General features: G+C 43.6%; 1 protein-coding gene and 1 long non-coding RNA gene across 3 annotated transcripts; both read left to right on the forward strand.

Moving 5' to 3' along the window:
- The first annotated feature begins 171 nt into the window (after nt 1-171).
- LOC121548686 (mitogen-activated protein kinase-binding protein 1-like) lies at nt 172-22,669 on the forward strand. Its single transcript, XM_045210044.1, is given in 22 exon segments — nt 172-216; nt 8,512-8,603; nt 10,173-10,235; nt 10,590-10,647; nt 10,835-10,839; nt 11,497-11,647; nt 11,795-11,932; nt 12,342-12,524; nt 13,879-14,039; nt 14,310-14,499; nt 16,359-16,496; nt 18,387-18,571; nt 19,267-19,436; nt 19,605-19,675; nt 20,075-20,271; nt 20,842-20,954; nt 21,049-21,112; nt 21,223-21,332; nt 21,445-21,606; nt 21,693-21,730; nt 22,028-22,186; nt 22,496-22,669. Coding segments are annotated over 22 exon segments (2,667 nt in total).
- Nucleotides 22,670-24,656: 1,987 nt separating this feature from the next.
- On the forward strand, nt 24,657-25,519 carry LOC121549159. 2 transcript variants are annotated; one of them, XR_005996761.2, is made up of 3 exons: nt 24,657-24,747; nt 24,851-24,917; nt 25,262-25,519. It is a non-coding gene; the product is annotated as an uncharacterized LOC121549159 (long non-coding RNA). The 2 variants fall into 2 exon arrangements; XR_005996760.2 differs by having other exon boundaries at nt 24,854-24,917.
- The last annotated feature ends 366 nt before the right edge of the window (nt 25,520-25,885 follow it).

The following is a 25,885-nucleotide window of genomic DNA, read 5'->3' on the forward strand; positions in this document are numbered from 1 at the left end:
TGGTTACATGGTTACTCATTGCATCCATAGCTCCTTCTATGAATTTGAGAGTGGTTACATTTCTCCAGGCCCGTCCCTCCGTTTTTTTACAAAAATGTTTTTATTGTTTCAATTAAGGATTCAAGCTTTAAGTTGTGAAAAGAGGTCCTGAAATCCCATTGAGACCACCGCATGTGCCTGTTCACAGATCAAAGGACCCTGGACAGTTATGCCTGTGTGAGTTAACCCTCTCTTAGCTTTAGCACTCATCTGCCTGCCTTCTCTTGAATACACAACAAAGTAGACAATAACTTACACCTACAGGACACTCCGTTTTCCGAACATCCTAAGTCTTTGAGCGAAACATTAAATTAATGTACTGTATGAATGTAGTGAAGGTTTGACTGCTGTTTGAGCCGTTGTACAGGTACAGAGGACTATAGCCCCATATTGGGGTGAATGTGACATGTCATGCATTTTTGATGAAGTCAATATTGTTATTATGTTCTAGAAAGTTGATTTCTTGTTATTTAATAATCAAACCACTAATTGTTGAAGATTTACGGTATAGGGAAGGTCTGTATTATTTTTTTATCTTCAGTATCACGGTTGGTTCATGACTTCACTCCCTGTGTCTTTAATGTAGGGGTGTGTGTTGTCTTCGATTTAACTTTATAAAATAATGGACATGCATGAACATGACCACAAAACAGATCAATTACTTTCTGGCCCAATTGGATGTTACCAATAAGCCCTAATTGTTGCAGCTTAAAATCATTAATTTGAGATGTACAACATTCATGTTTGTTCATGTCAAAAACACTGTAAATGTTATTTCTATGCCACTGTGAAGAATTGTTGTATTATAGCTGTGATTGGTGCGTCCCAGTCTTTCAAATACACTCTTCATTTAGTTCCGAGGTCTATGAATTTTTAAAAAAAATAGCACTTTAAGTCAATTTATACCATTCCTTTTTCTGTCATTTCTACACCGTCACAACCATGTTGAATATTTCGGTTTGCCTTATGGATTGCTTACCCATGTTTTCCAATGGTACTCCTTGTTCAATGATTCTTATGTCTGATTTTTGAGGAATTTCTGCATTACATGTTTAAAAAAAAATAAGACTTGTGTTTCAACCTTTTCTGACTCACAATCATGACACAATCTAAGCTATACTGTAATGTATCTATGAAAATAACCTTTGTAAATATGTGTTTTCTTTTTATATATGTCTGTCTTGTGTTGTATAATGTTCCTCATACATTTTTTTGGAAAGAAATTACTGTTTTACTTCAGTCACTCAGATGTGCTGGCAAGATACTGTGGCCTTGAAAATGAATAAACCTGTACATGCATTTCTTTGCTGTGGCAGTTGTCTTAACCTCCATGAAACACGACCAATTCACAATGTGAAGGTGTAGAATATTATAGAACAATCATAATTTGACTAGTCATTCTAGCAGTAATTGGCAAGTAATTATTGCAGTTATTATAGGAATTAATTGTGGTTTTCTTATTGATTCTTATGGCACAAAGTTTAAACTGATATTTTAAATGGGTTTTACACACTTATGTCTCTGTTACACTTGCATTATAGCACAGATTATCCATTATATTGACCAGATTAGGTGGGACCATTCTAGCCAATGAGAGGGCAGATACGCGTTTGCGCAACACGGATGTAAAATGTTTTTCTCAAAGTTGTCACGTGTCTTACTTATCAGTACACTCGTAACGACCTAAGCCAGGGATGGGCAACTTTGATAGGGGTGGGGCCACAAAAAGCGGAACTCATGAAGGGCTGCTGTGGGTCTACGTACCCACACCACGCCCACCTTGCGAGTAAAACATTTTCGTTTTACAGCTAATTTCCTGCAATTCTACACATTTTGCAATAGGGTGGAGGCAAATGTTTCCAGTTTTTAATATGATAACTGATGACCAATGGGCCCCACCTCGGTCGGGTTTACTACAAATTTACATAGGCCGCTAGACTAATTTACCTATCAAATGTTGGATTTTGCTGGCATGGACTAATTGAGTGACTGCTGTTGCACAAACAAATGTCGAAATTGCACCGTGTATTCTATTATTCTAAATCTCAACAGTAAATTGAGACCCCGACTGAGTGAAATTGGTCCGCGGGCCTACAAAAGGGGATGTGCGGGCCGCCAATTGCCCGTCCCAGACCTAAGCATTACGAAACTTCTATTAGATCAAATAAGTGACACATAGCAAAAAAGCTATTCAATTTCTTGTAAAACAAATTCGACACACTCATTGACCTCCATACAAAAACTCCTCGCTTTGTGAGCGAAAAAAACAAGAACGCCACCTGGTGGTGAAGACCGATTTTGGGCCAAGTTATCCCTCTCGCTTCGCCTCTTCCACTCTGATTATAGGCCTTGTAGGCTACATACAGTGTGCAGATGTAGGCTAACTTTAACTGAGCTACTAAATTCAATCATATTAATCTCACTATCATATTAGATAAATAGCATAACATTTTATTTTTCTCAGTGCTAATTTAACCAATTTGCCAAGTAGGGATGAATGATTGACACACACGCACTGATCTAGGATCAACATGCTCTGCCGCCCTCCCCACATCCCAACAGTGTAGGCGGGGGAAATGAAATACAGAAATTTCGAATTTACATAAGTATTCACACCCCTGAATCAATACATGTTAGAATCACTTTTGCAGCGATTACAGCTGTGAGTCTTTCTGGGTAAGTCTCTAAGAGCTTTGCACACCTGGATTGTACAATATTTGCCCATTATTCTTTAAAAAAATATATTCAAGCTCTGTCAAATTGATTGTTGATCATTGCTAGACAACCATTTTCAAGTCTTGCCATAGATTTTCAAGCAGATTTAAGTTAAAACTGTAACTCGGCGACTCAGGAACATTCACTGTCTTCTTGGTAAGCAACTCCAGTGTAGGTTTGGCCTTTGGTGTTTTTGGTTATTGTCATGCTGAAAGGTGAATTCATCTCTCAGTGTCTGGTGGAAAGCAGACTGAACCAGGTTTTCCTCTAGGATTTTGCCTGTGCTTAGCTCTATTCCGTTTATTTTTTATCCTGAAAAACTCCCCAGTCCTTAATGATTACAAGCAGACCCATAACATGATGCAGCCACCACTATGCTTGAAAATATGGAGAGTGGTACTCAGTGATGTGTTGTGTTGGATTTGCCCCAAACATAACACTTTGTATTTAGGACAAAAAGTTAATTGTTTAGCCACATTTTTTGCAGTATTACTTGCATGTTTTGGAATATTTGTATTCTTTAAAGACTTCCTTCTTTTCACTCTGTCAATTAGGTTAGTATTGTGGAGTAACTACAATGTTGTTGATCCATCCTCAGCTTTCTCCTATCACAGCTATTAAACTCTGTAACTGTTTTAAAGTCACCATTGGCCTCATGGTGAAATCCCTGAACTGTTTCCTTCCTCTCCGGCAACTGAGTTTGGAAGGACGCCTGTATCTTTGTAGTGACTGGGTGTATTGATACACCGTCCAAAGTGTAATGAATAACTTCACCATGCTCAAAGGGATATTCAATGTCTGCTTTTTTTTACCCATCTACCAATAGGTGCCCTTCTTTGCGAGGAATTGGAAAACATCCCTGGTCTTTGTGGTTGAATCTGTGTTTGAACTTCATTGCTTGACTGCGGGACCTTACAGATAATTTTATGTATGGGGTACAGAGATGAGGTATTCATTCAAAAATCATGTTAAACACTAATATTGCACACAGATTGAGTCCATGCAATTTATTATTTGACTTTTTAAGCACATTTTTACTCCTGAACTAATTTAGGCTTGTTAGACATTATCGATCATATTCTGATGCTGGAAAAATTTATGTGTTATGGCTTTACACCCCCTGCTATATTGTGGATAAAGAGTTACCTGTCTAACATAACACAGAGGGTGTTCTTTAATGGAAGCCTCTCCAACAAAATCCAGGTAGAATCAAGAATTCCCCAGGGCAGCTGTCTAGGCCCCTTACTTTTTTCAATCTTTACTAACGACATGCCACTGGCTTTGAGTAAAGCCTATGTATGCGGATGACTATACACGTCAGCTACCACAGCAACTGAAATGACAGCAACACTTAACAAAGAGCTGCAGTTAGTTTCAGGATGGGTGGCAAGGAATTTTCCTAAATATTTCAAAAACTAAAAGCATTGTATTTGGGACAAATTATTTACTAAACCCTAAACCTCAAGTACATCTTGTAATGAATAATGTGGACATTGAGCAAGTTGAGGAGACTAAATTGCTTGGAGTAACCCTGGATTGTAAACTGTCAGGGTCAAAACATATTGATACAACAGTAGCTAGGATGGGGAGAAGTCTGTCTATAATAAAGTGCTGCTCTGCATTCTTAACAGCACTATCAACAAGGCAGGTCCTACAGGCCCTAGTTTTGTCGCACCTGGACTACTGTTCAGTTGTGTGGTCAGGTGCCACAAAGAGGGACAATTGCAATTGGCTCAGAACAGGGCAGCACGGCTGGCCCTTGGATGTACACAGAGAGCTAACATTAATAATATGCATGTCAATCTCTCCTGGCTCAAAGTGGAGGAGAGATTGACTTCATCACTACTTGTATTTGTGAGAGGTATTGACATGTTGAATGCACCGAGCTGTCTGTTTGAACTACTGGCACACAGCACGGACACCCATGCATACCCCACAAGACATGACAGCAGAGGTCTCTTCACAGTCCCCAAGTCAAGAACAGACTATGGTAGGCGCACAGTACTACATAGAGCCATGACTACATGGAACTCTATTCCACATCAAGTAACTCATGCCAGCAGTAAAATTAGATTTAAAAAACAGAGAAAAATACACCTTATGGAACAGTGGGGACTGTGAAACAACGCAAACATAGACACATGCATACAAACACACAATAACATTTGCACTATACACATGTACACATGGATTTTGTGTTATAGATATGTGGTAATGGAGTAGAGATCTGAGGGCACACGCTTAATGTTGTGAAATCTGTTATGAATGTATTATAATGTTTTTAAAATGTATAACTGCCTTCATTTTGCTGGACCCCTGTGATGAGTGGTCCTCTGTAGCTCAATTGGTAGAGCATGGCGCTTGTAACGCCAGGGTAGTGGGTTCAATCCCCGGGACCACCCATACGTAAAAATGTATGCACACATGACTGTAAGTCGCTTTGGATAAAAGCGTCTGCTAAATGGCATATTATTAGAAGGAGTCAGGCGCAGGAGGGTAAGTCACAGAATACAGAGTTTATTCCGTCGTACACAGTTGCGCTGGATAGCGACAATAAAATACAGGCACAGGGGAACAATCTACCCCGGCAATACAAGGTACGGGTAGCTCCACCAAAATACAGGCACAGGGGAATAATCTACCCCGGCAATACAAGGTACGAGTAGCTCCACCGAGCTACATTCAACTCACATAAAACAATCACCCACAAGGACAAGGGGGCAGAGGGAACACTTATACACGGACTAATGAGGGGATATGAACCAGGTGTGTGTAATTGACAAGACAAGACAAATGGAATGATGATATATGGAGCGGCAGTGGCTAGTAAGCCGGTGACGACGAACGCCGAAGCCTGCCCGAACAAGGAGGGGAGGCAGCCTCGGCGGAAGTCGTGACAACCCCAGGAAGAGTAGCTGCTGCATTAGCAGGAACTAATGGGGATCCATAATACATACAAATACAAATAACAAAGGGGTTGATACTTACAGTGGCTTGCGAAAGTATTCACCCCCCTTGGCATTTTTCCTATTTTGTTGCCTTACAACCTGGAATTAAAATTGATTTTTGGGGGGTTTGTATCATTTGATTCCGTCTCTCACAGTTGAAGTGTACCTATGATAAAAATTACAGACCTCTACATGCTTTGTAAGTAGGGAAACCTGCATAATCGGCAGTGTATCAAATACTTGTTCTCCCCACTGTATATAAAAAGTTTATAGGTCTAAATTAATTAGATTATGTATATAACTTTTTCTAAATTATTAAATATTAGATCAACTTACCTCAGAATCGTTTTGTTAGAGTGACTTAAAACATGTAGATGAGATAGATAACGTTTTTAGTTGTGCAAGAGTAGTGGCAGCCAGGTATGACATTATTTTTAAATGACTACCCCATCTCTGTACCCCACACATACAATTATCTATAAGGTACCTCAGTCGAGCAGTGAATTTCAAGCACAGATTCAACCACAAAGACCAGGGAGGTTTTCCAATGGTTCGCAAAGAAGGGCACCTATTGGAAGATGGGTAAATAAAAAATAAAAAAATAATTTGAGCATGGTGCAGTTATTAATTATACTTTGGATGGTGTATCAATACACCCAGTCACTACAAAGATACAGGCACCCTTCCTAACTCATTTTCTGGAGAGGAAGGAAACCGCTCAGGGATTAAAACAGTTACTGTTTAATGGCTGGGATAGGAAATAACTGAGAATGGATCAACAGCATTGCAGTTACTCCACAATACTAACACAAATGACAGAGTGAAAAGAAGGAAGCCTGTACATAATAAAAATATTCCAAAACATGTATCTGTTTGCAATAAGGCACTAAATTAATACTGCAAAGAATGTGGCAAATAAATGATATTTTTGTCCTGAATACAAAGTGTTATGTTTGGGGCAAATCCAACACATTACTGAGTAATTTTCTTTCAAGCATGGTGGTGGCTGCATCTTGTTATGGGTATGCTTGGATAGAAAGAAATGGAATAGAGCTAAGCACAGGTAAAATCCTAGAGCAAAACTTAGTTCAGTCTGCATTCCAACAGACACATGGAGACAAATTCACCTTTCAGCAGGACAATTACCTAAAACACAAGACTAAATATATGCTGGAGTTGCTTACCAAGACAACATCGAATGTTCCTGAGAGGTCCAGTTTTGACTTAAATCGGCTTGAAACTTAGTGGCAAAGCTTGGCAAAGCTTGGCTGTCTAGCAATGTTCAACAACCAACTTGACAGAGCTTAAAAATGTTTTAAAGGAATAATGGGCAAATATTGTACAATCCAGGTGTGCAAAGCTCTTAGAAATTTACCCAGAAAGACTCACAGCTGTAATCGCTGCCAGTGATTCTAACATGTATTGACTCAGGGGGTTGAATAATTATCTAATCAAGATATATTAGTGTTTTATTTTCCTATTAATACAAAACAAACGTTTGAATTTTTATTTTACATTACAGAGTATTTTGTGTAGATAGTTGACAAAAATTACAATTAAATCCATTTTAATCCCACTTTGTAACATAACAAAATGTCAAAAAAGTAAAGGGGTATGAATACTTTCTGAAGGCACTGTATATTACGCTCTCGAGAAATGCCTCAGATTGAAATGTTCAAATGTGAGACTTCATATTCCCTACAAAACAGTCCTAGGGCTGTGAACAACTGAGAACCTGGTAAAAAAAAAAAAAGAAGGATATATTGTATTCTATACCGTAACGTTATGCATGTATTTTGCTTCTCTATTGACCTTTGAATGCCTATTGTGTACTGTAGTCTATATGTCTTTGAATATATCAGAATCCAAGATGGCGAAGTAGTGCAGTCTTGTTTCTGTCGTGTGTCTGTAAATAGCCTGTAAATACCCAGTTTTTACCCCATATGTAACTCTGTGTTGTTTTTATTGCACTACTTTGCTTTATCTTGGCCAGGTCGCAGTTGTAAATGAGAACCTGTTCTCAACTGGCTTACCTGGTTAAATAAAGGTGAAATAAAAAAAATAAAAAAAAATATTGCTCCCCTTTAAACTGAATATCACATAGCCTATTAGGAAAGAAGACACTAACTGATTCAGTCGTAAGCTCTCAGTTTGACATGCCAAACCAAGCCTGGCCATTGTCAGGTCTCCTTCCCTGGCTGCCGTCCCTGACCTAAAGGGCTTGGAGGGGTTAAATCTGTTCAATACACTTTATCTCAGTTAGTTGATCTCTGACAGATGAACATCACAAAACACCAATTCAGAAAGGTGTCTGAGTTTAGGCTTAAAAAATTAATCATTTTTAGGCATTTACACGTCTTTCCTCAGCTCAGTGTCAGAGATGACTGACACTTTTCCATTGCATGAGGTTGAGTCAGTGGCTCCTCCATCTGATCATGTGATCTATTGTTGAGAAAATCAAGAACAGAACAGCACACACTAACAGCGTGCTAACTAATCAATCAGCCTCCTCTCACACTGTATTGATAATAGATGCGATTCAGTGTCCAAACATTCCAGGGAGGTATTGAAGTATTTGTTTACCTATCTGTCCAGACCCCAAAAGCTATTTAAAGCATCGCCATTAGTCCATTAGGACTAATCTTCCTGGGTTCATAAATAAACATGCAATACCTACTTAAAAAACCCTCTCAGAACTCCACTAGTGCATAGTGATTACAGGCTAGGGGCCAGGGGTTGGGGGCTAGGGGTCGATTTGGGAGTGGGAAAAATGTTTGTTAAAATGGCAAATCTCTGTCTTCCCCTGTAGGTGACTCTGGAGAGGGTTCTGGGAATCACAGCGTCTGGCAACAGTGGTCTGGCCTGTGACCCCCACTCAGGTTTGGTGGCCTATCCTGCTGGGTGAGGAGAGAGAGATTTGCGCTTGTATTTGTAAACAACAAAAGAGAGATTGCTGTCACTATACAATGAAACTGCACTGTTTGTGGTAACTGTGTGTGTGTACGTGTGTGTGTGTGCTATCATGGAGGAACCAAGTTTTTTTCTCTGTTCTAACAGTGCTCATTGGATGTTAAAACCCATCAAGATGGCTCTGTAATACTCTGCTCTCATCCCGGGACTCATTCCCTACATTTGTTCCTCTATGCTGAGGTTTTGCTTAGCTGTGCTGTGCACAAAGTTGCTGTTGCCTCATGCAGACTATGCAAGGTCCTGGCTCAACATTAGCAGTGCTGAATGAGTCCAAACTAAGATTGGCTGGGGTTGGAGGGATGGACAATCAGAGTTTCTCAGGGTTGCTGCTAACACTGCCTGTAAGCAGAAACAGTAAACAGAGACAGAAATGCAGCAAGATCATTAGGTCCTTGGACTAGCTCTGTGCCAAGGACTGTATGTGTGTGTGTGTGTGTGTGTGTGTGTATGTGTCTGTGTGTACTGTGTGTGTCTGTGTGTGTGTGTGTACTGTGTGTGTGTCACGATCGTTACATGATGAAGCGGACCAAGGCGCAGCGTGATAAGCGTACATACTTTATTCAATACTGACACGAACAAAACAACAAACGAAACGTGAAGTCCTAGGTTAATAACACAAACCTTAACGGAACAAGATCCCACAATAAACTGGTGCCAACAGGCTGCCTAAGTATGGTCCCCAATCAGAGACAACGAGCTACAGCTGTCTCTGATTGGGAACCACCCTGGCCAACATAGAAACTAAACGATCTAGAACACAACATAGAAAACTATAACATAGAAAAATCCACACCCTGGCTCAACATATAAGAGTCCCCAGAGCCAGGGCGTGACAGTGTGTGTGTGTCTGTATGTGTACTGCATGCTCCTGGTACACCTAATAGTCCAGGGACCTGGTTCACGCAGAGCTGTGTTACAGTATTCACAGCTGCCAGGGTGTCTGCAACCCCACAATAACTGTGACCAGGAAGTGGTGATAGCAGGAAGTGATAGACATGCATTATGACGGGGACTCAGGTATCAGATTTGAATGGCAGGCAGGTAGAAGCTCAAAGAGGTTCACACGATTATCAGTCTGGCTTAGCGATTATGTTTAGGATCAATGGAAGCTTTGCAGTATTAACACTACTTTAAATATTACATATTCAGGATTAAGAGAAGCATTGTTGCAGAAATCAGAACAGTAGAATAAACAGCCCTTTGGAAGCCTGTTAGTTAACTAACACACCTGTTGGGTTGCTAGTGTTACATCACACATAGCCCTACTGTTCTCTCACTTCTGTATTCATCAAATACCAAATACCAAATCACAGCCTTTTTGGAAAACACAAATTGCCTTTATGTCATGTAGTTATTCTAGACAAGACACGTGAGGCAATTTTTGAAAATGACACTGCATGGGCAAGTTCTGGTTCAATAAAGTTAACAGTGTAGTAGTTACAGTAGTAATGACTACTGTGTAACCCTGGGGTGTGTGTGTGTGTGTATCTTGATCTGTAGCTGTGTGGTGGTTCTGCTGAAACCCAAGAAGAACATACAGCACCACATCCTCAATACATCCAGGTGAGACATTACTGATTACTCACTCACACTACCATCTCCTAATCATCCTCTACTCATCCTCTACTCACCCTCTAATCATCCTCTAATCATCCTCTAATCATCCTCTAATCATCCTCTACTTATCTTCTAATCATCTTCTAATCATCCTCTAATCATCCTCTACTCATCCTCTACTCATCCTCTAATCATCCTCTACTCATCCTCTACTCATCTCCTAATCATCCTCTACTCATCTCCTAATCATCCTCTACTCATCCTCTAATCATCCTCTAATCATCCTCTAGTCATCCTCTAGTCATCCCCTGATACAGGTATGACTGTAACAACAGAATACTTTTCTTTCTCTCATCACAGGAAAACTATCACAGCTCTGTCCTTCTCTCCAGATGGCAAGTACTTGGTCACTGGAGAGGTAAGTTCTCCAACTCTCTCTCTTTCACACTTAGCTGGGCAGCTTAGCAAAACAAAAAGCACCACATTTAGCATAGATGTACATCTATGTACTGTTAAAAGTCTACTCTCTCTCATGTTGCTTTGATGTTAATCCTCAAAAGCTGATTAGCAGGTTTGCTTGAATATCTCCCTGTGTTGTACAGTAGGTGTGGTAATGTTCTAGCTCCATATCAGCTCATGTGACTCCATGCTGTTGTGTTGATCGTCTGCTGCACGTTAGCCTAATCCCTGCTAGCCAATCAGAGCCGATTAAATCCTGTCAGTGGATGAGTTGCAATAGCAGCAGGGGTCAAAGTACCAAGTACCATGCCCATAGGACTGCTGTTGGTTATTTTGAGGAGTGTATGTCAATTGAATGCTTCCTAAATGTAATTTTCATTTGGGTTGGGGTTGAAGACTAGAATATCACTAATTGACTCTGTCATTATATTGATGGAAGTCCCCTACAATGGAGGTGATGATGAGTCTGTTACTGAGAGCAGAACAATCAGTAGGATGTGTCAGAGATAAAGTTGAGGATATCCCTGTATCCCTGAGAGGATGATCTAACAACACACACACAGAGGAGCTGATCCACACACAGTGTTTTTCTTAGAGTCCCTGTATCCTCGGTTGACCCTGTCCTGAACTCTGATCTGGACACAGTCAGATTAAAGTAACAACCTTTTGACCTCTGATAGTGTGTGAGATGGTTCAGACAGAGTAGATTGTGGCTGACACAGCATGTGTAATCTCACTGTGACTTTATCTCTGTCTCCCCTTCTACCCATCTATTTCCCCCTCTCTCCCTCCACCTCCCCCCTCCCAGTCTGGCCTGCGGTGTGTGTGAGCAGCAGCAGGTGGCAGAGCTGCAGGAACATAAGTACGGCGTGTCCTGTGTGGCCTTCTCTCCGAACAGTAAATACATTGTCAGTGTGGGCTACCAGCACGACATGATGGTCCACGTCTGGGCATGGAAGGTACGCCAGCAGCCTCTGGCCAATAGGCATCTATCTTACTTGCCCAATGTCAGCTTTCTGTCAACCAATTCAATTCTAATTTGCCCTGTGTGACATTTCTGTGAATCAATAGTATCTACCCTTCTGCTGTACATGTTGTGTTTTCAGAAGAACACAGTAATTGCTGCTAACAAGGTGTCCAGTAAGGTGACAGCAGTGTCCTTCTCTGAGGACAGCTCCTACTTTGTGACAGCAGGGAACAGACACGTCAAGTTCTGGTACCTGGACCACTTCAAATCTATCAAGGTACCTCCATCTTTTTGTTTCCACTGTTTCTTTGTTTCCACTGCAGCATTTGTGTAGAGCAGTCACCAAACCTGGTCTTGATGAACCTGATTCACTCTTTGGTCTCTCTATAGGCCAGTGCTCCAGTCTCCTGATACTAACACATATTAGCTAATAATACTACCACAGGAGGTTGGTTGCACCTTAATTGGGGAGAACGGGCTCGTTCTAATGACTGGAGCGGAATCGGTGTAATGGTAACAAATACATCTAACACATGATTTCCAGGTGTTTGATGCCATTCCATTTGCTCCGTTCCGGTCATTATTATGAGTCGTTCTCCCCTCAGCAGCTTCCTGTGAATACTACTAATACTACTAATAATACTAATAACACTAATAACACTAGTGTTTCTGTTGTCTCCCTACAGGCCAGTGCTCCAGTCCCTCTGCTGGGGCGCTCTGGTCTCCTGGGGGAGCTGAGGAACAACTTATTCTGTGACGTGGCATGTGGGCGTGGCTCTAAGGCTGACAGCACCTTCTGTATCACATTCTCCGGCCTGCTCTGTGAGTTCAACAGCAAGAGGATGCTGGACAAGTGGGTGGATCTACGGGTGAGTCACTGAGGCTGCGTTTACACAGGCAGCCCAGTTCTGATCTTTTTTTCCCTAGGGAGGGGCTTAGTGAATGACATTGGAGTGTGAAGTTGCCTTTAACAGGTGGCCTCATGCTAGGACTTGGCTGGCATGGTCTCTCTCAAGTTCCTTGGTGTCCACATCACCAACAAACTATCATGGTCCAAACACACCAAGACAGTCGTGAAAAGGGCACGACAAAGCCTAATCCCCATCAGGAGACTGAAAATATTTGGCATGGGTCCTCAGATCCTCTAAAAGTTCTACAGCTGCACCATCGAGAGCATCCTGACTGGTTGCATCACCACCTGGTATGGCAACTGCTCGACCTCCGACCGCAAGCCACTACAGAGGGTAGTGCGTACGGCCCAGTACATCACTGGGGCCAAGCTTCCTGCCACCCAGGACCTCTATACCAGGCGGTGTCAGAGGAAGGCCCTAAAAATTGCCAAAGACTCCAGCCACCCTAGACATAGACTGTTCTCTCTGCTACCGCACGGCAAGCGGTACCGGAGTGCCAAGTCTAGGTCCAAAAGGCTTCTTAACAGCTTCTACCCCCAAGCTAATCAAATGACTACCTGGACTATTTGCATTGTGTCCCCCCCCCCCCCCCCCTCTTTTTACGCTGCTGCTACTCTCTGTTTATTATTTATGCATAGTCACTTTAACTCTACCCACATGTACATATTACCTCAATTAACTCCACTAACATGTGCCCCCGCACATTGACTCTGTACCGGTACCCCCTGTATATAGCCTCGCTACTGTTATTTTACTGCTGCTCTTTAATCTTTTTTTATTTTTCAATTTTTTTTATTTTTACTTATCTATTTTCTACTTAACACTTATTTTTCTTAAAACTGCATTGTTGGTTAAGGGCTTGTAAGTAAGTATTTCACTGTAAGGTCTACACGCATGTGACAAATACAATTTGATATGATTTGATGTGTCTGTTGCATGAAAGGGGTTCATGTCTGTCTTTGGTATGGACTCTGTCCAACTGTAGGCTCTATAGAGGTTTGTGTGTCCCCTGTGTCCTGCCAGCGATAAGGGGATCACAGAGTGATAAGGGTTAGGGACCGGGACAGGGACGGGGACAGGATGTGTTTGTAACACTTCCAATGTGAACACCTTCATCCATCCAAGTCCAACCAGGAGTGAGGCCAGGACATTACTGACTGGATCCCTGTGTCCTTTAGACTAGATTTTCTCTGTTGCATCATTTCCTGTCTGTAGACCTCTGTGTCTGAGAAGTACCTCCAAGTTAAATGATATTGATTGATTAATTGGTAGACTGACTGATTGGTTGATCGATCTCCTCCTGTCCCTGTAGACCAGTGTGGACAGGTCTCTGTGTGTGTCAGAGGAGCTGATCTTCTGTGGCTGTGCTGATGGCATGGTACGAGCCTTCAGCCCTGCTGACCTGGGGTTCATCTGCACCCTGCCACGACCACACCACCTCGGCACTGACGTGTCCACCGTTACACAGGCCAGGTGTGACACACACACACACACACACACACACACACACACACACACACACACGTACACACACCTTTGTATAAAAGTTACCCTTAGGTACAGATCTAAGATCACCTTACCCTTCCCAATGCTAACCACCATTGGACTGGCTTTATATCAGTGTCTATGGGCAACTTCACATCCCTGTTTTACAAACACCATATTATGAGCTGAATGATGCAGGTTACTCCTGGTATACCATGCATTAACATTAGTCACACATTCCTTCCTTCCTCCCATCAGCCACCTGTTCACCAACAAGATGGCTGCCCTCTACCCTGACTCGGTGGCAGTGAACTATGACCCGGTCAGTCATTGGTTGAGCTGCGTGTATAACGACCACAGCCTGTATGTGTGGGACGTCAGGGACCTCCATTGAGTGGGCAAGGTGCACTCTGCCCTCTATCACGCCGCCTGTGTCTGGGACCTGCAGGTAAGAAACATAATGTCAAGATATCAGAGTAATATGTGAGGGCTGTAGAGATGATTCATTGTGCTGTGGTTGAGGGTACAGTTGAAGTCGGAAGTTTACATACAACTTAGCCAAATACATTTAAACTCAGTTTTTCACAATTCCTGACATTTAATCCTAGTAAAAATTCCCTGTTTTAGGTCAGTTAGGATCACCACTTTATTTTAAGAATGTGAAATGTCAGAATAATAGTAGAGAGAATTATTTATTTCAGCTTTTATTTCTTTCATCACATTCCCAGTGGGTCAGAAATTTACATACACTCAATTAGTATTTGTTAGCATTGCCTTTAAATTGTTTAACTTGGGTCAAACGTTTTGGGTAGCCTTCCACAAGCTTCCCACAATAAGTTAGGTGAATTTTGGCACATTCCTCCTGACAGAGCTGGTGTAACTGAGTCAGGTTTGTAGGCCTCCTTGCTCGCACATGCTTTTTCAGTTCTTCCCACACATTTTCTATAGGATTGGGGTCAGGGCTTTGTGATGGCCACTCCAATACCTTGACTTTGTTGTCCTTAAGCCATTTTGGCACAACTTTGGAAGTATGCTTGGGGTCATTGTGCATTTGGAAGAACCATTTGCGACCAAGCTTTAACTTCCTGACTGATGTCTTGAGATGTTGCTTCAATATATCCACATAATTTTCCTTCCTCATGATGCCATCTATTTTGTGAAGTGCACCAGGCCCTCCTGCAGCAAAGCACCCCCACAGCATGATGCTGCCACCCCCATTCTTCACGGTTGGGATGGTGTTCTTCGGCTTGCAAGTCCCCCCTTTTTCCTGCAAACATAACAATGGTCATTATGGCAAACAGTTCTATTTTTGTTTCATCAGACCAGAGGACATTTCTCCAAAAAGTGCGATCTTTGTCCCCATGTGCAGTTGCAAACCGTAGTCTGGCTTTTTTATGGTGGTTTTGGAGCAGTGGTTTCTTCCTTGCTGAGCGGCCTTTCAGGTTATGTCGATATAGGACTCGTTTTACTGTGGATATAGATACTTTTGTACCTGTTTCCTCCAGCATCTTCACAAGGTCCTTTGCTGTTGTTCTGGGATTGATTTGCACTTTTCCCACCAAAGTACATTCATCTCTAGGAGACAGAACACATCTCCTTCCTGAGTAGTATGACAGCTGCGTGGTCCCATGGTGTTTATACTTGCATACTATTGTTTGTACAGATGAACGTGGTACCTTCAGGCGTTTGGAAATTGCTCCCAAGGATGAACCGGACTTGTGGAGGTCTTGGCTGATTTCTTTTGATTTTCCTATGATGTCAAGCAAAGAGGCACTGAGTTTGTAGGTAGACCTTTAAATACATCCACAGGTACACCTCCAATTGACTCAAATGATGTCAATTAGCCTATCAGAAGCTTCTAAAGCCATGACATCATTTTCTGGAATTGTCCAAGCTGTTTAAAGGCACAGTCAACTTAATGTATGTAAACTTCTGACCCACTGGAATTGTGATACAGTGAATTATAAGTGAAATAATCTATCCGTAAACAATTGTTGGAAAAATTACTTGTGTCATGCACAAAGTAGATGTCCTAACCGACTTGCCAAAACTATAGTTTGTTAACAAGAAATGTGTGTAGTGGTTGAAAAACGAGTTTTAATGACTCCAACCTACGTGTATGTAAACTTCCGACTTCAACTGTATATGGAAGTACCTCAGTACTCTACAGAGTGTGTTACTATACTGTTCTATCGTATCCTTCTCCATGACTTTTTTCTCCCCGCGCTGCTGACTGCTATTTTGGTCCGCTCATACAGGAGTAATAAAGTAATGCTACTTCCCGCGGAAGTGCTCTCTGTTCTCCAGATGTTCCCAGAGGTCTCAGAGGTCCCAGAGTCTGGCCTGTGTTCTGGAGTGTTCTTCAGCTGTTCAGCAGACAACACAGTCAGACTGTGGAGTTCAGAGGGTCAGGGACACACTCACACACACAATGTTCTCAGTAAGGTGAGTGTTCCATGTCTCACAATGTAGTCCGGTAGATGCACTACATTACCAAAAGTATGTGGACACCTGCTCGTCGAACATCTCATTCCAAAATCATGGGCATTAATATGGAGTTGGTCCCCCCTTTGCTTCTATAACAGCCTCCACTCTTCTGGGAAGGCTTTCCACTAGATGTTGGAACATTGCTGCGGGGACTTGCTTCCATTCAGCCACAAGCATTAGTAAGGTCAGCCACTGATGTTGGGCGATTAGGCCTGGCTCGCAGTCTGCGTTCCAATTCATCCCAAAGGTGTTCGATGGGGTTGAGGTCAGGGCTCTGTGCAGGCCAGTCAAGTTCTTCCACACTGATGTCGATAAACCATTTGTGTATGGACCTCGCTAGCACAAAACATGAAAAACAGCCCCAGACCATTATTCCTCCTCCACCAAAATTTACAGTTGGCACTATGCATTCGGGCAGGTAGTGTTCTCCTGGCATCCACCTAACCCAAGTCCGTCCGTCGGACTGCCAATTTCCACTGCTCCAGAGTCCAATGGCGGCGACCTTTACACCACTCCAACCGACGCTTGCATTGTGAATGGTGATCTTAGGCTTGTGTGCGGCTGCTCGGCCATGGAAACCCATTTCATGAAACTCCCGACGAACAGTTCCTGTGCTGACGTTGCTTCCAGAGGCAGTTTGGAACTCGGTAGTGAGTGTTGCAACTGAGGAAAGACGATTTTTATGGGCTGCGCGCTTCAGCACTCGGCGGTCCCGTTCTGTGAGCTTGTCTGGCCTACCACTTCGCTGCTGAGCCGTTGTTGCAGCTAGACGTTTCCACTACACAATAACAGCACACCGGGGAAGCTCTAGCAGGACAGACATTTTACGAACTGACTTGTTGGAAATGTGGCATCCTATGACGGTGCCACGTTGAAAGTCACTGAGCTCTTCAGTAAGGCCATTCTACTGCCAATGTTTGTCTATGGAGATTGCATGGCTGTGTGCTCGATTTTATACACTTGTCAGCAACAGGTGTGGCTGAAATAGCCGAATCCACTAATTTGAAGGGGTGTCCACATACCTTTGTATATATAGTGTAGCAACCCACCTCTTCATGTGAAAAGCTGTATTGTGTTGAGATAAACTGTTAAACCTCTTGCTGTATTGTGTTGAGATAAACTGTTAAACCTCTTGCTGTATTGTGTTGAGATTTACATTTTAGTCATTTAGCAGACGCTCTTATCCAGAGCGACTTACAGTTAGTGAATACATATTTTTTTTATACTGGCCCCCCGTGGGAATCGAACCCACAACCCTGGCGTTGCAAACGCCATGCTCTATCAACTGAGCTACATCCCTGCTGGCCATTCCCTCCACTACCCTGGACGACGCTGGGCCAATTGTGCGCCGCCCATGAGTCTCCCGGTCGCGGCCGGCTGCGACAGAGCCTGGATACGAACCAGGATCTAGTGGCACAGTTAGCACTGCGATGCAGTGCCTCAGACCACTGCGCCACTCAGGAGTACCCTAGTAAGGTAAACTGTTAAACCTCTTGCTGTATTGTGTTGAAATAAACTGTTAAACCTCTTGCTGTATTGTGTTGAAATAAACTGTTAAACCTCTTGCTGTATTGGCTCCTGGGAGTCTTCTTGCTCCCTTACTTCCACTGCACTCCGGCCATCCTTACTTCTTTCATCCAATATCTCCGGCCATCCTTACTTCTTTCATCCAATATCTCCGGCCATCCTTACTTCTTTCATCCAATATCTCCGGCCATCCTTACTTCTTTCATCCAATATCTCCGGCCATCCTTACTTCTTTCATCCAATATCTCCGGCCATCCTTACTTCTTTCATCCAATATCTCCGGCCATCCTTCCTTCATTCATCCACCTCTCTACCCCTCAGGACCTGTTGAAGGTGATCTATATGGATGGAAACACCGCTGCCCTGGTGGATACAGAGGGAAGTGTGTCAGTAAGTACACAGAAGACAGACAGTCAGACAGCAGAGACCAGGACAGGCATCAGGACAATCTGTGTCAGCCCCAATGGGAAACACCTGGCGTTTGGAGACTGCAACGGGATACTGAGGTAGGAAACGGGATCAGAACGGGATTAAAATGGGATTGGGATGGTATGGGGATGGAATGGAATGGGATGGGATGGAATGGGATGGGGAATGGATGGAATGTCATGGGGATAGAATTGGATGGAATGGGATGGGGATGGACTGGAATAGGGATGGGGATGGAATGGGATGGGATGGAATGGGGAATGGATGGAATGTCATGGGGATAGAATGGGATGGAATGGTATGGATGGGGATAGGGATGGGATGGAATGGGATGGTGATGGAATGGGATGGGGATAGAATGGGATGGAATGGAATGGAATGGGGATGGAATGGAGATTGGAATGGAATGGATGGAATGTCATGGGGATAGAATGGGATGGAATTGGATGGAATGGGATGGGGATGGGGATGGGGATGGGGATGGGATGGAATTAAATGGGGATGGAATGGGGATGAAATGGGATGGGGATGGGATGGGATGGAATGAAATGGGGATGGAATGGGGATGGGGATGGGATGGGATGGAATGAAATGGGGATGGAATGGGATGGGGATTGGGATGGGAATGGAATGGAATGGGATGGAATGTGATGGAATGGGGATGGGATGGAATGGGGATGGGAATGGAGTTTCGTATGTATCTAACTGGATGTTAAGAGGTGTACAATACAGGAGTACCTTTTCACACACTGTTTGTGCGTATGTTCTGCAGGGTTCATGACCTCAGCAGTATGGCAGAGATTCAGAAGGTGGAGGCCCATGACTCCGATATACTGTGTCTGGAGTACCATCTGATCCACGTCCTGGATGCTGACAAAGACTATGGTCTAGTCCAGACCCTGGACGAACACTCTTCATCCATCACAGCCGTCCGATTCGCTGGTGAGTGACCTGTGACCTCACGACATCAGAGAGGAAGACCTCACTCTGTAGAACAGAAACAGTCTATGTAGTGAGGTTTGACAGTAGGAGAAAATTATGTAAGATCTTGGTCATGATCAAAGCTCTGTGATTGGTCTCATGGCTATGGTGACATTGCCTCTCCTTCAGCCAATGACAACAAGGTGAGGATGATCAGCTGTGGAGCAGACAAGAGCATCTACTTCCGTATGGCTCACAGGGTAAGACACTCAACACTCAATCAGGGTACACAGGGTAAGGAACATGTTATTGTGCCCCGTTACAATTACAGAATTCCAAAAGGTATTATGTAAGTAACTGGGACCTTTTATGTAAGGTATTATGTAAGTAACTGGGATCTGTTCCATCTATTAACATGCTCTTTGTTTTTACCAAGTGGCTGCGTGTCAGTATTTAACTTTAACTTTCTGTCTTGTTTTTATGAGTATTAAAAACATCCCTTACTGTCTAGAATGTAATGTAGCTCTGCTTGTATGTGACCTGCAGACATAGAGAATAACTTAAGATGATGTTGACATTACTGTTCAAGAGTCAAACAACAGTAAGCTAGATAAATAAACAAATGATATCATTCGTTTTCTTGTTCTCTTCCCCCTCAGACAGACAGAGGTACAGAGTTCAGGCGGTCTCACCACGTGGTGATGAAGTGTGCTCTGTATGACATGGATGTAGAGCCCAGCTGTAAGTACGCTGCTGTGGGTTGCCAGGACCGATGCATCAGGATCTTGTCCATCAGCAGTGGGAAACAGAAGAAACTCTACAAGGGTTCACAGACTGAGGATGGCAGCCTGCTCAAGGTTTAGTATCATTCAACTCTATCTAAAACTCTATCAATGACAGAAAGAAAATGTCAGCTCACTGTTGCTGCTCGCCAAATAAGTTATTTATGAAGCTTGTGATAGTCACAATGTTTCAACTAGTGATGAGCACTGGTATGGAAAATCTACATTGATATCAGTTGTGTTTTTTCGATCCGATATCAGTATCAAATCAGTTTGAATGAATAACATTGCAACTGTGTGGACTTTACTTCCACGGCTTTGTGAAGTTCAAACAACTTCTTGCTGATGACCCATTGGGCCAAGTTCTGGAGGCTTACCCAACCAGTTAGACTACAATAGGAAGCCTGTTGATGGCCCATCAGCAGGCAGTTAAGTATGCTAAGTTGAGAACCAGTGAGAGGGTTTTGTGCCTGCACGGTCAGTCATGTATGTATGCTCTTTTACATAATAGTGTCGGTTAACAGCAAGGATAAACCGGTATCACGATATGGCTTGCTCATATCCATATTAAACGATATCGATATCATATCGAATTATTGGTATCCACCACTTTTCAACCTTTTTGTTGTGTTGCTCCCCATGCTGGTCCAGACTGATCCGTCTGGACAGTACGTTGCCACTAGCTGCTCTGATAAGAACATCAGCATCTTTGACTTCTGCTCTGGAGAGTGTGTGGCCACCATGTTCGGACACTCTGGTAACACTCCATGCCATACTGTATACTGCACACATACACATAGTATGAAAACAACCTAGCAGCCAGCTGAGTATCTCTCTCTTCCTGTTCTCAGAGATAGTGACTGGGATGAAGTTCACCAACGACTGTAAACATCTCATCTCTGTGTCTGGGGACAGGTATGACCCCCCTGTCACAGTGGCAGGTACATGTGTGTCTTTGTGTCTGTTAAAGCTGTCATGGTGGCTAGATATATATCTCCCTGACCGCTGGCCATTGTCTATTCCAGCTGTATCTTTGTGTGGCGTCTGGCTCCAGAGCTGACAATGAATATGAGAGAACGTCTTTCCCAACTCAGACGACCCCCCTCACACCCCTCTGCAACACCTCCATACTCAGGTAAAGGATTGGATGAGTGTAATCAGTAGAGTAACAGTTTCCACAAGGGGTATGGGCTAGAGGACTGGGAAGATATTTCACTCTCCTTTTTGCTGTTGTGTGTGTGGTGTAGGCGTGAGGGGTACAGTGCGCCCGCTCTGGGTCTGGTGTCATCACAGTGTGACCATGAAGTGGAGGAGCAGGGGCCAGAGGAGTGGGGACGACCCCTGTGACCCGGAACCGATCACAGTCAACAGTAACACCTCCTCAGGGAGTAGCCATGACAACAACACAGGTATAGACTGATCATATCTGGATTAAATGTTTGGGCAGATTCTTCTTGCACCACTACATTCAATACTGCATTCTTGTCTATTATAGCTGCATCAGATGAAGGACAGGACTTGGAATCTAAGAAGGTCGGTTGGACTGTTGTAGTTACTAACACACACATGCACACACACAGAGAGAGCTTGCTCCATTCTGCCCTCTGCTGTTGATAACTGGTCATGCTACTGTCTTTCTACCTTCCTTTCTCTCTCTCTCTCTCTCTCTCTCTCTCTCTCTCTCTCTCTCTCTCTCTCTCTCTCTCTCTCTCTCTCTCTCTCTCTCTCTCTCTCTCTCTCTCTCTCTCTCTCTCTCGCTCACACTCTCTCTCTCTATCCTCACTCTCTCTCCCCTCTCTCTCGTCCACCTCCCTACCCTCTCCTCTCCAGGCCCCAGACAGCCCTGTGGCACCTGAGCCCTCCTGTCGGCCCCGGCGTTGCTGGTCCTGCCGTATGGGCTCTCTGGAGTTCATGGTCAAATCTATGCTGGACCTGAGACAGCTAGACGCCTTCTCCATCACCGGCTCCTCCCACAATAAAGGCCTCAAGGCTCAGAGAGAGAGAAACAGGCAGCATCTCCAGCCTGCAAGAGGCCTTTGTGAGTAAAGAGGGAGGGAGAGGGGGAGAAAGGGAGAAAGGGAGAAAGATAGAGAGGGAGGGGGGTGGGAGAGAGAGAGAGAGAGAGAGAGATAGAAAAAGAGAAAGAGAAAGAGAGAAAGGTAGAGAGGGAGAGAGGAGGTACCTTAATAGAGGTCATATCTATAGCTAATAGATTACTAATAGATTCTAGACAGGTAGATGGACTTGGTTTTCCTTAACACTCCTAACCCTTACATGCCTCTGTTCTGTGAGAAACAGGACTTGAAGGAGCTGGTTAAGAGACGTCGTCCTCGACCCCACTCTGCTGCCTGGCTGACCCCTAACCCCAACACCAACCCTAACCCTGATCCTAACCTGGGCTCCCAGGGGACTGATGGAGGTGTGCTGTACCCCGAGGGGAGCGAAGATGCTGCCAGTGGACAGGGCAGGTAATCCTCACTCACACATAAGGACACATATATTATGCATAAATAAACACACCTCTTCTACCTTCAGACTTCCTCCTTTAGTTTTCCTCTTTATCTGGTGAAGGAGTCGCCTCGCGGCCTGGGTAGGGGAACTGTGAGCCGGAAAGCCAGGACAGCCAGGACAGCCAGGACAGCCAGAGCCAGGACAGTGCCTGTTCTGTAGGCTATGAGAGTAGAGAGCTTACTCCTGACCCGGATCATGGAGGTAAGAACACACACACCCACATACAAACACACCCACACCAGTGGCGGTCAGTGCCGTTTAAGATGAGGGAGGATGATAATATTTTTTATGAACATGGCCTTATTTCTATTACAGCATATTGGATGACTCTCATTCATATTCCATTCACCCAGTTCATTGTAACATCGATAGGTTTAGGCTACTACATGATACTCAAATTTTCCCTATACCCATCATGAGGTTGCTACAACCTAGCCTATGAATGAAAGTTTATAACGTAGGTGCACAGGTCGAAAAAAAAGTAATCAAAGTGACAGACAGTGACACATTCATTACCGCCTTGCACACTCTTGCCTGCATCTAGCTGATCTAGTGTGTAATCATTAGTCCAACAGTTTGCAAATGTGAGTTTCAATTGGACAACGTTTATCCCCATTTTGTTCCGTTTGCTTCCGTTTAAGAAACGTTTTTCAACAGAATCAGTGGAATGAATACACCCCTGATCACACGCAAACACAGTTAACTTTCATAGCAGCCACATTTGCATATATAATTCTTTCTCGCAACTATCTACGCGCTCTCTTTCTCTCACCTTTTCCCTTCGCTTTTGGACTTCAGTGCACAACACATCAGTTGTCTGTGACCGGGCGAAAAAACCTTTCCAAACCAAACCTTCATATCATGACCGCTAACCGGTTCACACAGCCTACGTTGTTGTCACGTCATAGTCAACATAGCTACTAGAAGTAACGCGTTAGTAAATCCGCTACAATCATGCAGTACAGTGTACAATAAGAAAGCAGTTTAGCAGTTACTCCGGCAGGCCCTGGTGGCAATAAATGAATAAAACCAAAAGCTTACCTTGCCTTGGAAGAGTTCCAGTGTTGGATAGCCGTAGCCAGCTAGCTAACATAGCATCCCTCTCTGTTTGAGCTGGGTGTTTGAGTAGGCTAAACTAGCTAGCTGCATTCGCTAGCTAAGTAAAAAAATAAATAATAATAATACAACCAAATATAGCTCTCTCTCTCTCTCTCTCTCTCTCTCTCTCTCTCTCGCTCTCACATTCTCTCTCTCTCTCTCTCTCTCTTGCTTCTCCTTAATTTTGGAAGAAATGTATTTGTTCAAAACTGTTCAACTATTGTCTTTCTCTCTCTTTGAGTCAACTACTCACCACATTTTATGCACTGCAGTGCTAGCTAGCTGTAGCTTATGCTTTCAGTACTAGATTCATTCTCTGATCTTTTGATTGGGTGTACAACATGTTAGTTCATGCTGCAGGAGCTCTGATAGGTTGGAGGACGTCCTCCGGAAGTTGTCATAATTACTGTGGAAGTCTGTGGAAGGGGGTGAGAACCATGAGCCTCCTAGGTTTTGTATTGAAGTCAATGTACTCAGAGGAGGATAAAAGCTAGCTGTCCTCCGGCTACACCATGGTGCTACGCTACAGAGTGCTGCTGAGGCTACTGTAGACCTTCATTGCAAAACAGTGTGTTTTAATCAATTATTTGGTGACGTGAATATATTTAGTATAGTTTTATCTAAAAAAGATAACTCCCCTTCCTCCTCTGAGGAGCCTCCACTGACAAACACACACACACAAACACACATACTGACCTTTGAACTTTGACCTTTCCTCCCAGACTGTGAGGGCTCAGCAGAGCCTCTCAGCTCAGATGAGGACAGTTCTGACCTAGAGGACGAAGAGGAGGAGGAGGAGGAGGAGGAGGAGGAGGAGAGGAAGATGGAAGTGTCTAGTATGGACGAGGCGATGAGGAAAGTCTCTGACCCACTAGATGACAGTCACCATGAGGCCTTCCTTAAACAGCACTTTGAAACACTGGCTGAGCCCCGCAATATGGGTAAGAGAGGACACAAGCACACACTCAAATTTTGTACATAGAGGTGACATTTTACCCATAAACTGTTGTATGGGAACGTTAAAATAATTTGACTCCTCCCCAGCAGAGCGCAGCAGAGCTTTCAGTAGCAGTATGTCAGCACCATTCCTGGCCAGAAGCTCAAACAACAGGTATTGGGACAAACAAGGGATCCTTAAAGGGATACTGCGATATTCTGGCATTTTCTTACTTACCCAGAGTCAGATGAACTCGTGGATACCATTTTTATGTCTCTGCATGCAGTATGAAGGAAGTTAGAGGTAGATTCGTGAGCCAATGCTAACTAGCATTAGCGCAATGACAGGTACGGTAAAATACGCTGTATCACATTAAGACTTTATGACACATACTTCTTGAAGCCCATTTCTACTTTCACATGTACGCAACACCAACAACGCTTTTTTCATTGTCTAGAGTTGCGTTCACCCTGCCTAGTACAGAACTGTACACTGTAACCAGGTGATGTTCTACCAAGGTCCATGAGAGGGAGCAGAGGCCTTTGATGTCCAAGGTGAGACCCCTGATAGAGGGGGCACAGGGGAAGGGCCACGAAGACAGGGAGAGGACCATGTCCCCAGGGAGAGGACCATGTCCCCAGGGAGAGGACCATGTCCCCAGGGAGAGGACCATGTCCCCAGGGAGAGGACCATGTCCCCAGGGAGAGGACCATGTCCCCAGGGAGAGGACCATGTCCCCAGGGAGAGGACCATGTCCCCAGGGAGAAGGCAGAAGGGGAGAAAGTGAGTAGCTATAGAGAGGATACAAGACTCTTTACACAGGTTATTTGTTTTGTTGTAAAAAATTTATAATATATATTTCTAAAGCATTATACAGAGGAAATGTGATTGATTGCTTGATTGACAGAATTTATTGGATAATTAAAAGTAGTAAGCTGCTCCACCCGGATACAACATTACATACACACAAAATGATCAGGAATAAAATCACAATAAAGGCTTATTTCCATTGTGGTCCTCATTTTTCAGCAAGATGACAGGTGGGCAAGACCGACCCTACACATGCACTCAATGCAATTAAAACAACAACAATAGCAATTTACAACAATTGATTGTTGAAGCTTCCCTCCCTGTGTCAGGCT

This window comes from Coregonus clupeaformis, chromosome 33 (assembly GCF_020615455.1).
Source record: "Coregonus clupeaformis isolate EN_2021a chromosome 33, ASM2061545v1, whole genome shotgun sequence".
NCBI classification, from domain to species: Eukaryota; Metazoa; Chordata; class Actinopteri; order Salmoniformes; family Salmonidae; genus Coregonus; species Coregonus clupeaformis.